The following is a 17625-nucleotide window of genomic DNA, read 5'->3' on the forward strand; positions in this document are numbered from 1 at the left end:
TGTGACGTTTGATAGCACACAAGGTGTTCCTCCGGCAAACGGGAGTTGCATAATCTCATAGTCATAGGAACATGTATAAGTCATGAAGAAAGCAATAGCAACATACTAAACGATCGGGTGCTAAGCTAATGGAATGGGTCATGTCAATCAGATCATTCAACTAATGATGTGATCCCATTAATCAAATGACAACTCTTTGTCCATGGTTAGGAAACATAACCATCTTTGATTAACGAGCTAGTCAAGTAGAGGCATACTAGTGAAACTCTGTTTGTCTATGTATTCACACATGTATTATGTTTCCGGTTAATACAATTCTAGCATGAATAATAAACATTTATCATGATATAAGGAAATAAATAATAACTTTATTATTGCCTCTAGGGCATATATCTTTCACTACGCGCCAACGACCCCTTCCCCCGCCGCCGCGCCACAGGTCCACTTCGCCTGCGCACCAGAGAGGACCCCGCCGCCATGCCTCCGTCTCCCCCTACTCCTTTTTCCGCTACCTATCTCTCTCCTCTGAGCTGCGCGTCGTTCCTCTCCGCAGGTGCCGCCATGGCCGCGTCATGGAGCTCGCCGCCATGGGTTGCGTTCCCCTCCGATGACGGCCTGCCTCGCCCACGTCCAGGTCCTCTCAATCCTAATTTGGGCGTCCATTTATTTTGCGCTTGATCCTGGTTTTAGTGGGTTTTTCGTCCTCGTCGCGTGTTTCATGGTGGCCGCTAGGGTGCCCCTGCCGGCCATCTGCCATCTGCTCCAGGGGCCCCCTCCAGGAACACACAGCGACTGCTAAGCCGTCGTCCTGTTTTGCTTCTCCCTACACATCCTTACTAAGAGAAAGGGGCCTGCCCAGCTAGCAGCAGCTTCCTAGCTGGAAGATGCATAGCCATAACGCACGCATCGATTAGGAGCAGTTTATCACGCAGCTTGTACGCATGCTGCCGCCGCCTTTTCGCCTCGTGCCTATATCGTGGCGGGTGAACAAGGGAATCTCGCTGGAGACCCTTTTGGAAGGGATCTCGGTGGCGCACTGCCGTTGCGTGTCGTTCGTCGGTATAAGAATTGCCGGACGGTCGATGTCCGCTGTACGTTTCATTAGCTATATGTTTCTGCAGTTTGATATAATGTTTTTGTGGCGTAGATCTACAAGAGATCAAGAAGGGTGATGTTCTGGATGCTGATCTCGACTAATAGTTGCCGGATGAACTATGCAATGACAGCATGGATGAGGTAATTAATATCTTGATTTACTCATTTGTACAGCTAGATAAGAGTAACTTTGCAATATCGTAGTGCCCGTTGAATTGTTTTTTTTAAGATAGAAAATTTTCATATCATCCATGCAGATTTGCTCGTCTATCTTAATTTCTATACTACTACTACTACTATTTAAAATAACAATCTTACTATTAGTCAATTCAAGGACTACTTTGCCATTTGGATGCTCTTGGGTGCAAATGTCTTATTGGACTATTACTGGAGTCACTTGTCGATAGACTGTTTGGTACCTAATGTACTTCCATAGTTTACAACCTCTCATTAACTGTGACTGTACATTTCCAAGAATATTTTGTAATAGACACACGCCCAAAGTTTTAATAACGTACTAAGGCTCTTAGCGGCGGACATCTTCTAAATGATATAGCAAGCTATTTAAAATAAAATGTTTAAATCTGGCCGGTCTTACTCCTGCAATACTCCTGGAACAGTACATGAGATTTAGCCACTGGACTCTCACTGAAGTGTGATTCATGCAGCTTTGTGTGCAGTTCACATTTACCTGGTGGACCATCACCAACCGGATGGAGGTGAAGCAAGTGGTCAAGTCAGGGAAATGCTCGAAAGGCTATCGAGAAGATCAACGATCTTAACCCCACGATCCTAATTTCAGTTTGTACCTCGTTGTTGGGCTGTCAGAAAAGTTTGGAGCAGGAGCAATGATATGACAATTGTGGCTAACTTTCTTGTCATTAGTCATATATGTGCTAATGGACCTTCCGGGTTCTCCATTATGTTTACCGGCCGGTTTCTCATCTGAAAAATACCCCATAGCATAGTGGACAATGCTTTTTTTGGGTCAGAAGTAGTATTTCTACATGAAACTAAGGTATATATGCGTATGAGAAATGTGGCTTATCTTTAGATAATGCTTTTTTTGTTAGAAGTTGTTTTTCTACATGAAATTAAGGTATATATGCGTATGAGAAATTATATCTTTGCTTAACTCAAAAAATTGTATTTGCTCCTTTTAGCGGGAGCCTGGAGGTGATACGGTTTGTACAACATGGTTTGAATAAGATATTGTTTGTATACTGTATTGTTTGTATACTGTTGAGTGAAGTATTGTATAACTACTGTAAAGTGGGTGTAGGTTTTTATTGTGCATTTTTCACAGAGGTTTGGGCGTTTGGACACAACCATATGTACAATTTGAAGCCTTCATTTGGTATTGACATCTTATCTTGACTCAAATTTTGAAAATTCTCTATAATACTTCCATCTGGAAGCACAAAATCTGATAGAGTTGATTCGTGTGGGAAAAATACATGAAGATTTGAAGTTTTCTCAAGAAGAACTAGCACCAAGAGCCGAGTAAACTGTAATTTTTTTGTTAAAACATCTCACTTACCTTAGTTAAAAACCAGGGTTCGAAACTATATTAGTCAGAATACAGTTCTTGTTGTCAGCTAGATTTCATTTTCTGGTAATATCATTTGTCGTTAAGAACATGCTCTTATGTTATATTTTATTTGTAAACTTTTGGCAATTTTTTCAGCAAGCATTTCTTTAGGAAACAGAGAAAACCGCAGCAACTATTTGATGTTTCTCGACGCTTGAAGACAACAAGTGAAGTTGTTGCTACCATCTTACAAGCCAAAGTCATGAGAAAGGTATGCACTATGTGGCAGAGGCATGCATATGATGTGATGCCCGTTTTATTTTCATATATATCTTACGATTTAATTTCACTGCAGTGTACCTAAATCCATGTGGTAATGTCATTGGCGTACATAATATTTTACGCATACAAACACTGTTCTCTCACAACAAATGATTAGTTTCTAAATTCTAATCTTTTGGTTCTGGTTAAAGAATTACATGATGGAGGATGGAGTTGTCCTTCGAAGAATTGTTTAAAGAACTAAAAAGTAGTAAGACCATGTCTTTCAAGTGCCAAATTGGCATTGCAACGCGCTGACTCATGTATGGGCTCCGCAGATGCTGATTGGAACCTTTGATAGTTAGGAGATGCATACATAAACCTATGATAATTAGGAGATGTTTGGTAGTACAATATTTGTCCATGTGTTGTAGTAAATTTGTACAATGCAAGTCACCATAAGTCAATGTGTTTAGAATAATAAAATAGAAGAAGTTCAACTAAGGGGGCACTTTAATTGAATAACTTTATTTTTTAAATCCCCATTCTTCAATCTTTTAGGATTCATGCAACTTTGAGTGTCTGCATCTGCATGCTATTTTGGGTTCTCAGTTTTTTTATCTCAATCTTTGGATAGGACTGCAACTTCTCAAGTGTGGGAGCTGAAATAAAAAAGGAGAAGAGCATGCCTAATCCATCCAAATAACAATAAATATATCACATATTGCTTTGGAGACACATCACCAATGGAAAAATTTACTAACTTACATGCTTAGGCAGGTTCATAGGTTGATAGCAAGGAGTTGATAGCAAGGATCATATGTGATGTTTTGTTTTAATTTGATACAAAAAATTATCTCTACAATTTGTTGATATTAAGGAGTAATAACTGAAAACTTCTAGAGGTTTACATCTGTGAAGGTGTCTAGAAAATGGACTGTAAAATGTTTTTTATGTGGAGGCATAAAGATTAATTCACTATTTTGTTTTTGTAAAACGGTTGTTTACTCGCCAATTTGTATAGTTAAATCCATCTATTAAGGATATATTATTGAAAAGTATTATTTTTTACTTCATTCAATTTTTTAGTCGGGTGTTAAAATGTTGGGAGATTACAAAGTTCATGCTCTATTCACACATGGTGGAGGCAACCCAACAAGTTGTTGCGGGAGCCAGCAGAGAAAGGAGTCGAGGAACCCGCATCATGGGAGAGTCATCGAGGGGCATCCGGATAAAGTGAGACACTGCATTGTATATATATGGTCAGAATATATAACCATATTCTACATACAATGAACGCTGAGTATTCTTTGTTGCACATTCTTAAATCTTTCACGTGAAATCTTCATGCTAACTATATACATTGCTTGTGCTGGTTGGTTATGAGCTGAAAATGAAAATTTTATTGTACTTGTTGAAGTAGCGTGCGAACGAAGCTAAAGACAACATTCCCGGTGTTGTACGGGAATATCTCAAGCGTAGCAAGTAGAATTTAGTTTGTAACAGATAATTATTTGGATCATTGCCCGTTTTGTATGTACATCGTCAAATTACATTGCAAGTGAAGCGGATTTCAATTATTTTCCAATTGTTGCGGGTTATCTTTTCTATACATGTAAGTTTTCACATGCATTATATATTATTTTGATGGGGAACTACAGACTTACTACCGGCTGAACTATATGCATTATATTTATATATGTGTAATCAGAAAACAAAGGCTCGTGGACACCGAAGAACCAGCAGTGGAGTTATATGAAATTTCTTGCAAGAGCTACACCATTCTTTTTAGTACTGACTAATTCTCATGAGTACCAATGGTGAAATTTTCAGGCCTATATACTGGATGAGATTCTCATTGCCGGCATTCTTCATGAACCTATCAAGGAGAACATTTCAATACTAATTGCAGCACATGTTTTCTCACCACCGGCTAACAAGAAGAGAGTATGATTTTCTAATGCTCAGTGTTGTAAGCTTGATTCACGAGGAGCTTCTCAATGTTGTACATGTTGTTTGTGAGTAACAGAAATAAATCATTTCCTGGAATCAGACGCTATATTTTCTGTGGGAATTCGTTGACACAGTTCCTTACAACACTGAGAATCTTTGAAATGGGCAAACCGCTCTATGTAATTCTATCATCCATTCTGATTTTGAGACAAGTATATCAGTTATCTTTTTCCTTCTAGCAAGGTACCATATACATGTTTTCAAATTCTCCTTTGCCTTCCAGATCAACCAAATAGGCATCTTTTTGACAAATGGAGGGAATTCATTTGTCAATATAAATAGATTTCTTCAGTATAAGCAAATGAACAGTGCGATGAAGTTAACAGCTCTCTATCCTTATTCCTCTTATTCATTGTGTATTTCCCCATTTTATACATGTAACAATGATGAATGATGATGAACTTAGACTTGGTGTAAGGAGAGTCATTCTGTTTCCTTGAACAAAACAGCCCTCTATCCTTATTTATCCTAAAAGCTTTCAAATGATACTCACACCATATGATTCCTTGAAGTATAGAAGTATTTTTTTTCACATCTGTTACAATCCAATATTTGTTAGTTAATCATATTCTTTATATTCGCAAGTAGTATAAAGTTGCCCCAAAATTGGTAATATGATTTTGGATTATACATTATATGCCGACAAGGAGGTTAATGGTGCTCAATAAACTAGCAGTATGAAATAACCCTGCATATATTTGTTGATTTTTAATTTGAGCCTTTCAATTCAACTAAAAAAATTATTTGTACAATATTTACTGATTTTTACCTCTTGTTTTGCAGGCTATCTGGAATGATTGCATGTATTAATGAAGTAGTCCACGTTAGGTGGATTGGCTCAAAATGGAGAAGCATGATTGTATTAAGCATTTAAGCTCTAAGCAATTTAGAATGTCAATGTCTTGGGGCTCCCTTTCAATATTTCAGAGAACTATATTTTTCCAGACATTTTATATTGCCTCATGATGTTTGGGGGATCTGATTAGGTATTGTTTCTCTATATATCTATCTATCTCTCTATTTTAGTTGCTAATAGAATAATGAACAATTGATAGGACTAACCTTATAGACTTGTGTTCTCCTCAATCCGACTGTGTATTTTCCAAGTTTTGTGCTAAAATGGGAAAAACATATGTTTTAAACTTGCGACAACATATTCTTTGTGCAAATTTTAGCCTTGTTGTTCACAATTGATGATGCCTGTGATTCACACTTATATTTGAGCTTAAAGTCTTAGTGTATACCGAATTAGGCTTTCCCTTCGGTCGGTTTATGTCAGAGTTCACACTACAACACACATTTCCTTTTGAGTCTTATGTGAGTTACTTTTGAACCGATACACCAAATCAGGCGTTACACCGCTCAAACAAACTAGAAGAAAATCATCAATGGGTTTATCACAATATTATAAAAATCAGAATAAATGTATACACAATTTTTTTAACAATAAATGTTATCAAAGATTGATGTATTTACCTCTCCCAAGATAGGTAACATGTTCTAGAAGATGTGTTTTGTTGCAGTAGTACGTAAATGGTGAATTGCATGTTCTAGAATATAGGCTTTTGCATATTGCAATCAAGTTCTTTTTTTTTATGGAATTGAGTTTCTGGTTGTAACTTGTTCGAACATTTGTTTAAAGGGAACAAGATACTCCATGTGTTTGTCTTCAATTAATGGATAATAACAATACACTTGCTTTTGTGAGATGGTATCTTAAGCATAAATAATAAAGGCATTCAAGTGTTATTATCATTTGTAATGCAGAGCACAATAAAGAGTTCAATGTTTTTGTAGCCCCTTCTTTATTTTGTGAATCAGATATGATAGGTCTTTCTATTATGCGGTCGATTTTTTATCGAAATACATTGCAAGTGAAGGGGATTTAAAATCATTTTTGTGTGTTATTGGCTATCTTTTCTGTCCATATTAAATTCGATATGCAACCAGTACAAATTTTACAAAGCCCGTGGCAATGCACGGGCAGCCTACTAGTTTTACGTTAAAAGGGCAAGCGTCTGGTCGTGGGTTCGAGACGTAGCAGTCACACATCTTCAAGTTAATTCTTGTTCCTACTGACAGGAAGGGCCCACTAGTGGTTAGCTTTTTCGCTAAAAAGGAAAAGACGAGAGGATTTTGTGTAAAAATGCGTCCATGTGTCACTGAAAGTGGGCCCTGTCCATCCTGGCGTGCCATGCAAGCACTGGAATATCTGAACGTATTTGCACGCCCGCGCAAGTTCGATGATCATAATATAAGAGCGTTTTTATATTAGTGTAGTGTCAAAAACATTCTTATATTATGGGACGGAGGAAGTATTTTACAACTTTATGCACCAAACTGCTCATCGCGTGCAAATTCTAAGACTCTCATTACGAACACAAATTAGTGGCATTGGTATTAACCTGAAAGAAGAAGGAAAATAAAAAATATGAAACAAATAATGATCGCTTGCTTGATACTCTAGTTTTTGCCACTCTAATTTTGGCCAACTTTACTTATGCCACTCTAGAATTGGACATTTCACTTCTGCCACTCTTAGCTTTTGACAATATATCACTTTTGTCATTCCATGGCAAAAGCAAAATTTTCAGAGTGGCAATTATGATACATTGTCAAAAGCTAAGAGTGGCAAAAGTGAAATGAAAAATTATCGTTTTTGCCACGAAATGGCATTTGTGATGTATTGTCAAAAGCCAGTCGTGGCAAAAGTGAGACGTCAAATTCTAGAGTGGCATAAGCAAAATTGGCAAAAGCTAGAGTGGCAAAAACAAAGTTTTCCCTTTAAAACATAATCCACACCTTCATCTAAAAAAATTCAAAAGATTTCTCACCATGACCAACCAGCTTGCGCCACGTGGCATAGCTGGTTGGCCGCCCTTCACGCGTAGCTTAATAGATTTAATCTCCATTTTCCTTTCTTTCCTTTGTCTCACGTGATATCTTTCATTTTTTAGCCCATTTCCCGTGGAAAAAATATCAAAGAGAGGATTTATGGAATCCTTTGCATTCATTAGTCATTAGTGGCAATATCGGAGCGAGTATCTCTCTTTTAGTGAAATATCTCTGTTTAAACAAGGTTGAAATGAGTGTAAAAATTGCACTATTAGTGAAATATCTCGGTTTAAGAAGAAGATAATTGAAAAAATTGCATGTTTCCATAATATGCAAGAATAAGCATATAATACTAGTTTTTTTTTCGAAAAAGGGTTTTCTAGGAAGTAATGAGTTAGTGGCATTAGTATTTTACCATTAAAGAAGAAATAAATAAAATAAAACAAAATCAAAATCAAAATCAAAATCAGAATAATGAATTTTGTAAGAAAGAATGAATTACTTGCAATGGCATTAGCCTTTGAGAAGAAAGAAATGAAAAACACAAAACAAATAGTGACAAAATTTACATAGAAATTACGCTTTATCATAATATGCAACAATAAGCATATAATACTGGAATTTTCGTAAGTAAGAAGTTTACTAAGAAGGCATAAGTTAGTGGCATTAATATTTCGCTCTTAAAAATAAACAAAATAAAGTAAAAACAAAAAATCAAAATCAAAAAATTCCTAACGAAGAATGAACTAGTGGCATTGGCCTTTTAAAAAAACAAAAAAAACTTGCACACAACTTTGTATTGAAATTGTACTTTTTAAATATACAATGAATAAACATGTAATAGTGCAATTTTTACACTTTAGTGTGATTAACACACATCCTCTATAGTACATACGTGTTTACATTTTCACTCATCCAATATGCAAAAATACCCACGTAGAAAGAAAGAAAGACCGGCTAAAAACAAAAAAATAAAAGCAAAAACACATAAAAAAGAAGGAAAATCGACATACCCAAAACAAGGGCAGTAAAAAATCTAACCTAAGAAAAAACCGACTTACCCCAAACAAGGGCAAGTCAAAAATACAGAGTGAGATGTGTGAGTAGCCATATACTCAAACTGATTGCGCACTTTAGACCAAGAACTTGAGAAATGCACCATTTAGTCCATAAACTTGTTTATTTGATCAAATAAGACCAAAACCGATTCGGGACAGAAGATTCCATCCATGTGGCTGCCATGTTGGCGTACATGGACTGCTCACAAACTAGTTATTCTTTACAGGGGCTTTTTGGATGAGTGTATAAGGCTAGCTAGCTTTCCTTCTATTGGAAAGAGGAAAAAAAATAATCAAAATGATAAGTGCCACATGTTAGGTGCTTGGCACTCCGGTCCTGACGTTTTTCGTTGTCAATTTCAGTCACGCAAGGATGGCAATTTCCAGTGACTCACGGCAAGTTTCGGTCAAAATAAACCGAAGGCAAAAGTTGTCATGCTTGGCAACTAAATTTGTCATCCTCGCGTTACTAAACTTGTCGTCGAAAATGTTCGAAGTTGCACGTGCTCGTACCTAAAGGTCGATACTTATCAGGGTCCAAAAAATAAATGATTTGTGTGGGTTTTGAACTGTCGACCTAAGGAGGAGCAAGCAAGTCGGTGACCACTAGAATTCTAATATGCTTGCAAATGTAAGATGCAACGGATTCTATAAATTGGAAAGAAAATCTGTACTCGCATATATGAGCTCACAGGCTATGATTTTTTTAACCGAGCTTGCACGCAATCCTGCAGTCGCACGTCACGTCATCATGCATATCTTTTTTCTCTCAACCATCTCATCTCATCATATGTTGCATGCTTCGATCGCCTATCTTGACGCACAAGGAGATTTGCACGAGATGCAGTACACAAGAATTCCTTTAGAATTAAAATCTTATGTACGAGATTCTTTCTCCAAGTCTTTTCCCATCGTCTCGCGACTAGGGTTTCATTTTCCTCGGGCTACGCCACTACTCAGAGTCTGATTCTACCAAGAGCAATCTTCGAACCCCACTCCTGATCTCTTCACCTAGGTGTCCTCGTGCTCCTGGGAGGCGATCACTGCAAGGAGGGTTTCTGCTATCCCCTGAGAAGGACCAGGTCTACCAGGGAGCAAGGGTGATGGAGACAAAAGATGAGACAGGAGCTTCCGGATAGGGCAAGGAGAAGGTTGAGGACTGGCCGAACGTTTAGATCTTCATGAGGATGAGGAAGACAACTTTGTTTGGGAATATGAATTCAAGGAGGAAGCAGTGGCGACCAAGTGGCTAGCTATAGCAAAAGTTCATACATCTAAGGTGTTCAGCCCGTCTGCGCTTTACTCTGACATGAGGTGTGCTTATAACCCGGCTCGTGACATCCGGTGGAGGAATGTTGATGATAATTTGTTCACAATTCAATTTGGCTGTTTAGGAGATTGGAACACGGTGTTGCATATGGGACCTTGCTTGTTCAGGAACCAAGGACTGATGATAGAGGAATACGATGGATTCTTGAACCGCAAATCAATAGTTCTTGACAAAATTACCGTGTGACCTAGAATACTCAGGCTTTCGGACGATTACTTGATACTGGCAGCTATCAAAGGGATGTGGTGCAATATGGGCAAGGTGCCAGAGGTCCAAACAACACTTCCAACAGGGTTCGTGGGAGAATTAGTTCGGGTAAGAGTTGAATTGAAGGTGCATAAAAAGCTAGTTGTTTTTGCTTATGTAGCTAAGAACGAAGAGACCTATTGGTACCAAGTCCAGTATGTGAAATTGCCTGGCCACTTTGGATTGATGGGCCATTTGTATCAAGAGTGTGGCACGGGTGATCATGATGTTCAATAAAAAAGAAAGCCTCTGGGAAGCTGCAGGGATTAAAAAAAGTAGCTAAATTATATTGGGGCTATTTTTTATTGGAAGATGGTGGTAGAGGCCAAGGTAGAGGCCGATGACAGGGTCGTTAAGCTGACCAGGGAAGAGGTGACTTTGGAGGCCGTGGTAATCCTTTTGCTGGACGTGGGAGAGGAGGAGATGTCCCCTTCGCTCCAGGTTAGAACGCGACGACCAGTTGGCACTATAATGCCCTCTTCATAGGCACTGGTATTGCAGATATGGAGACAGATATGCCGTTTGTACGAAATACAACAACCCAGGATGTTAGGACGGGTTTGCTTGGGAGAAGAATTGCGACAGATCCAAATATGGTGATGATCGAGCAGAATATGTTGGCAATTGTGCTGGCAGGTTCTGCCTAGGCTACTAAGCGAGATGCTGCTAAGTGCTCAAAGAATGACGGCTCAGTGACGACCAATTCAGATACAACTAGTTCTCCGTAGAAGAACACCAATAATAAGAAGCTTAGAGGAGATGAAAGGGATGTGTTGGGAGGTTGAGAGAGTATTCAAAACCCTAATTTATCGACATCTCCTCTCAAGGGAGACCGCAGGGAGCAATGAAAATCTTAAGGTGGAACAGCCAAGGGCTTGGGAATGCCCCGACAGTCCGTGCTTTGTTGGATGTCCAGTGAAGCTGTTGCCTAGGCGTGTTGTTTTTGTCGGAGATACACCTTGAAAGCTATCCAGCCGAATGTTTGAGACGATGGTTGAAGATGGACCAACAATTAGTTTGTGTTAGTGATGGGAGGAAAGGTGAGTTGGTTTTATTATGGAAGAAGGAAGTAAGAATCAATAGGTTGGCGCTTGACTCGATGTTTATTGACGTTAGGGTGGAAGACAACAACAATAATTCTTGGAGACTTATTGCTATGTATGGTGATTTTAAATGGGAACATAAATACAAGACATGGGAATGTGTGTGTCAATCACATAAGAACCATAGTTACCAATGGTTTCTTATAGGGGATCTCAACGAAATTCAGTTTTTGAGTGAGAAGGAAGGAGGTAACCTGAGACTGCAACAATATATGCTAACTTTCTAGAGTGCAATGTGATGATTGCGAGCTAAGAGATATGAGTTATTTGGGTGATCGGTTCACATGACAACGAGGACATATATATTAGAGAACATCTTGATCGTGGCCTGATTAATGATTCTTGGAGCGTATTGCACCCTCATTCAACCCTTTAGAGCTAAAACCACTCGAATCACAGACCACTGCTGGTGGATACAAAGTTTTATGCTTAGGTGGAAGGAGGTTGTCATATTAAACGATTTGAAGCGGGTTGGTTAAGAGAAGGTACCTTTGCGAATATTGTTCAGGAGGCGTGGCAGGAGGTCAGCGCCAACCCAAACCTAGCTACTGTTGAGGAGAAATTGAATCATATGCATGATATGTTTCATGACTGGGACCAATGTGTCCTTAAAAGACCAAAGAAGAGGTTGAGAAGGGCGCAAAAGGAGTTGGAGAAAATTATGACGGGTGCCTTTAATGATGAGACAAAGGAGAAGAAGAAGGAGTTGTCAAAACTAATTGAGTTTTTGTTAGAACAGGAAGAGATCCATTACATGTAGCGATCGAGATCCAACACGCTCAAGTTTGGAGACTGAAATATCGGGATCTTTCAGGCATATGCATCAGCTTGGAGGAAGAAAAGGCTCATCAATTTTTTTTAAAAGATGTCGATGGTAATGTGCAGGAAGGTACAACGCCTCTTAGTCAACATATTCATAGTTATTTTAATGGTCTATTTATATCGAAAGTGCAGCAAGTATATCCTACAATTCTACAAAAAGTCCAAGTTAAAGTGACATATCAAATGAATGAGGCCCTGGTGGCGCCTTTTACCCAAGATGGTATTCGTAAGGCGGTGTTTAGTATTGGTGATTTAAAGGCTCGTGGACCAGATGGGCTTCACACAATTTTTTTTCAAGAAGTTCTGGCATGTTCTTGGAGATGACATCACCTAAGAGGTATTGGTTGCTGTAAATAACTACCAAATTCCAGGAGAATGGAATGATACTTCTATAGTTCTTATTCCTAAGATTGATACCCCTAAAGTGTTTACTCAATATAGACCTATTAGTCTCTGCAATGTTTTGTATAAAATTGTCTCCAAAATGTTAGCTGCAAGACTAAAGTGCATCATGGCTGTGATTATTTCACCCACTCAAAGGCTTTCATTCCTGGGGATTAATTACAGATAATATCTTGATTGCTTATGAGTGCATCCACAAGATTAAAAATAAAAGAATTAGACAGGCAAGGATGTGAGCAGTTAACTTGGATATGAACAAGGCATATGATTGTGTGGAGTGGAGCTTCTCGAGAATTATGATGCAAAAGCTTGGCTTCCATGAACAATGGATTGATATGACCATATGGCTTGTGTTAGCTTAGTCAGGTGTAGAGTAAGGTTTAATTTGCAAGAAACAATGCTGGAGGAAGCTATGTATTCCTAAAAGTGAGGGTGTTATGGGATTTCGAGACCTTTACTCTTTTAATATAGCTATGTTAGCTAAATAATGATGGAGGTTAATTACGGATCCAAACTCACTAGTCACGAAGGTTTTAAAGCCTAAATATTATCTAGATGGTTCTCTCCTTGAGGCTACACCGAAGAATGGTTTTTCTTTCATATGGCAAAGCATACTTATGGGATTGGAGACTTTTTAAAAAGGGTTCAACATTTGGAGAATTGGTTCTGCAGATCATGTGAATATTTGGAAGGATCCGTGGATTCCTTCAAGTCCAAATAGAATGGTAATTACTCCAAGGGGCAATACACTTTTAACTAGAGTATGTGAGCTAATTGACCCGATGAGTGGCATATGGGATGAGATACTAATCTCTAATTTATTCAACCCGGTTGATGTGCGCAGAATTCTTCAAATACTAATTTATCTTCATCACTTTGATGATTTTATAGCATGGAACCCAAGTAGAGTAAGAATTTTTCTGTTTGAAGGGTGCATGCAAACATGTTGGAGAGCCCGGGTGGGTCTACCCCTTTGAAGGTTTGGATTACTCTCTGGAAGCTGCAAGTTCCACGTAGAATACAGATTTTTGGCTGAAGAATATTGTGAGGAATCATTCCTCTGCGTGTTGTCCTTGCCAATAGGCATGTTGACTCGAATGGAGCTTGTCCTATTTGTCACCAGGGGCTGAGGACATCAGACACCTTCTATTTCAGTGTACTATTGTGCGGGGTTTATGGTCCCGTCTGGTACTTACTCAGGTCATCGAAGCACTACTAATTGACAGATCATGATCGGCTATCTTTGAATACATACTCTCATTGCCCGATGAGCAGTGAACAATGCATCATTATTGAGTTTTAAGCAAGTCATTATTGTAGGTGGATGGTATCTATGGTGGATCCGAAGGAAAACAACTCACAATCAACCAGTTCCACCAGCTTGGAGATGGGTGTTTTCGGTTCTATCAATCGCGAGTAACCACCAGAAGGCGTCACCGTGCGCGAATACCATTTGTGAATTAAAATGGAGTAAGCCAACTCCTCTCTTTGTTAAGTTAAATGTCGATGCATCATTTTACCCAGATGAAGGAGTCGGGGCCACATCAGCCGTAATCTGGGAGGATAGAGGAAATTTTGTGGCTTTGGCCATGAGAGATGGGCCTGCTTTTGCTAATTCTCTTGGTGTCAATAGACTGGAAGTAGAATGAGACTATCTACAAGTTATCAACTATTGTAATGGTCAAAACAGATGGTGGGATTTAGCGGTAGCTATCTTCACAGAGTGTGTGGATACCAGTACTATGATTGGGGAGGTTAAATTTAAGCATTGCTATCGTTCATGTAATCAAGCGGCTCATGTGACAGCTAATTTTTGCTTCTGTAATAAATCTTCTTTTAGTTGGTTGGCTGAGCCGTCTGACTGTGTTGCCAGTGAGCTCGTGGACGATGTAAACCTATTTTAAATTCAATAAAGCTAGCTATGATGGTCTTCCCTAAAAAAAGTATCTACAAGGAGTGCCTGCTACACTAGCTAGCTGTTTTTTAACTTATGATCTATTCATTTTTAATTATGATAGTACAATGAACACTAAAAGTAATAAAAATTACATCCATATTCGTATACCACCTAGCGACGACTACGAGCACTGAAGCGAGTCGAACGCGCGCCGCTGTCATCGCCCCTCCCTTGCCGGAGCCGGGTAAAACTTGTTGTAGTAGACTGTCCGGAAGTCGTCGTGCTAAGGCCCCATAGGACCAACACACTAGAACAACAACCATCGCTGATGAAAATTAGCGTGGATAGGAAGGATCCAATCTGAAGATACATGAACGTAGACGAAAGACAACATAATCCGAGCAGATCCGTCCGAGACACACCTCCACATGCCCACCGACAATGCTAGACCCACCACTGGAACGGAGGCTAGGCGGGAAGAACCTCATTCCATCTTCGGGAGCTGCCTTCGTCTCGTTTTCCTAAGCAAAACATAAACCCTAACAAATTTGAAGAAGCATCTAAAAACGGAGCCTTTCCGTCGGCATGGGCCGGGATCCACCGCACACCCATGAGCCTAAGGTCATCGGAGATGATACGGACCGGCGGGAACGTCGACAGGAGGTAGAGGAAGCCTAATCTCTTTCGGGAGGATGCAGGAGGCGGTGGCTGCCTATAACCCTACACTAGCTAGCTGTCACCTGGTAGTAGCCACTAATAGTTTTTCCTTCAATTACTGTACAAAAACCGATCTATATATAGCTCAATGAGAGCTTTTTGATACATGCAAATAGGTGGGGAGAGGTGAGGAGGAACCGTGAGCAGAGGAGAAAGCAAGCGGGGGCGAGGCCGCATCGGCTTGGCGTAGTGTGAGTTCTCGGGGTGACCAAAAAATACGACAACCACGACGGACGGCGCTAGGTAGGGAGACATAGAAGAGAGGGGTAAACACGGTTCATGCATGCATACTTAGCATTGGCATGAGAGTGTAGAGACGAAACCTTCATTGTAGGCAGCGGATAACAACAAAGCAGATGATGTTTTTGCGACGTGTGCATTGTGAATTACTTCCTCCCTACCTCCATTGTTGCCAGCGAATGACAACAAAGTAGTAGTAGATGTTTTGGGACGTGTGCATTGTGAATTACTCCCTCCCTAAAAAGATTTGTATTTAGAAACAGAGGGAGAGAAATTTAGAATAACGATTTAACCAATGCCTATGCTCTACGTCTATTGTTCCAAGGAAAATGTTTCCTTGGGCTTAGATCGAGTCAAGCTGTAGAGCATCCCATAGCTTAAACGATCTCGTCGCTACCACGAGGAACACCATTTGCAGAAGTGGACACCGAGTTCACGGTGCTCGTCCCCGTGGTCCACAGGTTCGCCGCCGCCGGCGTTGCCATGAGATGCTGGAACGGGTTCGCGGGCGGAGCAATGTCCATCTCGCCCTCGAGCATCTTCACCACCACACTCATCGGCGGCCTCGCCTCCGGCTGCTGCTGCACACACCAGAACGCCACCTCGCACATCCTATGCACCGCCTTCTTGTCTTCCTCGCACGCGCCATCACAACTCGCCATGACTTCCATTAGCTCGCCGCTCTCGTACTTTGTCCACGCCAGCTTCGGGAACCACTGCTGGCTCTCCGGCGCGGCCTCGTCGAAGTTTCTCCTCCGGCCGAGGATCTCGAACAGGAGGATGCCGAAGCTGTAGACGTCGCACTTCTCGGTGGCGCCGGCCTGCATCCACATCTCCGGCGCGGCGTACCCGGGCGTGCCACGCATCCCGGAGACGGTCTTGTGCGTGTCCGCCCGGTTCAGCAGCTGCGCGAGGCCGAAGTCGGCCACTTTGGGCGTGAGGCCGCCGTCGAGGAGGACGTTGCCGGGCTTGATGTCGTAGTGCACGATCTTCTGCTGGCACTCCTCGTGGAGGTACCGGAGCCCCCTGGCGACGCCGACGGCGATGGCGCGCATCGTCTGTAAGCCGAGGTCGCGGCTCCGGTCGAAGAGGTAGGAGTCGAGCGCGCCGTGCTCCATGTACTCGTACACCAGCGCGCGCACGTCGGCTTCGTAGCAGAAGCCGAACAGCCTGACCAGGTTGATGTGGTGCGTCCTCCCGATGGTGCCCACCTCCGCCATGAACTGCTCCTGCGAGGTCCTGTCGTCGTGGCCGGGGTGGAGGCGCTTCACGGCGACCATGAGGCCGTTGGGAAGCATGCCCTTGTAGACGGCGCCGAAGCCGCCGGCGCCGAGCCGGGCGGAGTAGTTGTTGGTGAAGCCCAAGAGCTGCTGCGGGGTGAACCGGATGGGCTTCTCGCCGGCGATCTCCTTGAGGAACCGCTCAACGGTGGCGTCCCGTATCTGGGAGTCCGGCACCACAGCGTACAGCGTCGTGCTCCCCGCCGGCGCGGGGCTGGTGGTGTTGATGTTGATGGCGGGGAGGCCGTTCTTCTTGACGCACCTGTACACGAAGTAGACTATGGCGACGGATCCCAGGATGCTCAGCACCGAAACAACTGCATGAGTGAGATGCAAAAATCGGAGTTAGACACAAATCATGTTGGATTATTGTTCTTGATAGCAGTGTTAGATCTGTTGGGAGCGCACCAACGGTGACGGCAAGGAATGCGTTGAAGTTGCTGGAGGCTTGTTGGCCAAGATCGTCGCCGGATGAGCTATCCATGATGATGAATTGGTTTGCTTGTCTGGGGGAAGAAATGGGTTCTACAATGAAAGTTTAAGCAAGGATGATTCTGCAGCTTTACATGGGGTCTGGGCTGAAATAGGAGATCCTTGATCATGATCGACATAGAAGCGGCCACTGTTTTTTTGTTTTCAAGTACTAGGGTTCAAACTTTTGACACGGCAAGGATACCTAGAAAGAACGTAAACGCGGGAAGACATCCGTGTCAAACTTTTTTGCTGTGCATGGTCAGCTCGAACGGACGCCAATCACGTCATGACAGCTGCAGATTCCACGGTGTAATTTTGAAC

The 17625-nt window shown here is 41.4% G+C and overlaps 1 protein-coding gene and 1 long non-coding RNA gene across 2 annotated transcripts; one reads left to right on the forward strand and one right to left on the reverse strand.

Moving 5' to 3' along the window:
* Positions 1-662: 662 nt before the first annotated feature.
* On the forward strand, positions 663-4963 carry LOC119317809. The gene is made up of 5 exons (XR_005153779.1): positions 663-1236; positions 1764-2452; positions 2783-2897; positions 3977-4123; positions 4721-4963. It is a non-coding gene; the product is annotated as an uncharacterized LOC119317809 (long non-coding RNA).
* A 10658-nt stretch (positions 4964-15621) lies between these two features.
* Positions 15622-17351, reverse strand: LOC119319626 (G-type lectin S-receptor-like serine/threonine-protein kinase SD2-5). Its single transcript, XM_037594076.1, has 2 exons — positions 17239-17351; positions 15622-17147 (listed from the first exon to the last, which is right to left on the reverse strand). The coding sequence occupies exons 1-2, from the start codon at positions 17312-17314 to the stop codon at positions 15928-15930; spliced, it is 1296 nt and encodes a 431-aa protein (XP_037449973.1). The 5' UTR covers positions 17315-17351; the 3' UTR covers positions 15622-15927.
* Positions 17352-17625: the final 274 nt, after the last annotated feature.

This window comes from Triticum dicoccoides, chromosome 6A, assembly GCF_002162155.2.
Source record: "Triticum dicoccoides isolate Atlit2015 ecotype Zavitan chromosome 6A, WEW_v2.0, whole genome shotgun sequence".
NCBI lineage: Eukaryota > Viridiplantae > Streptophyta > Magnoliopsida > Poales > Poaceae > Triticum > Triticum dicoccoides.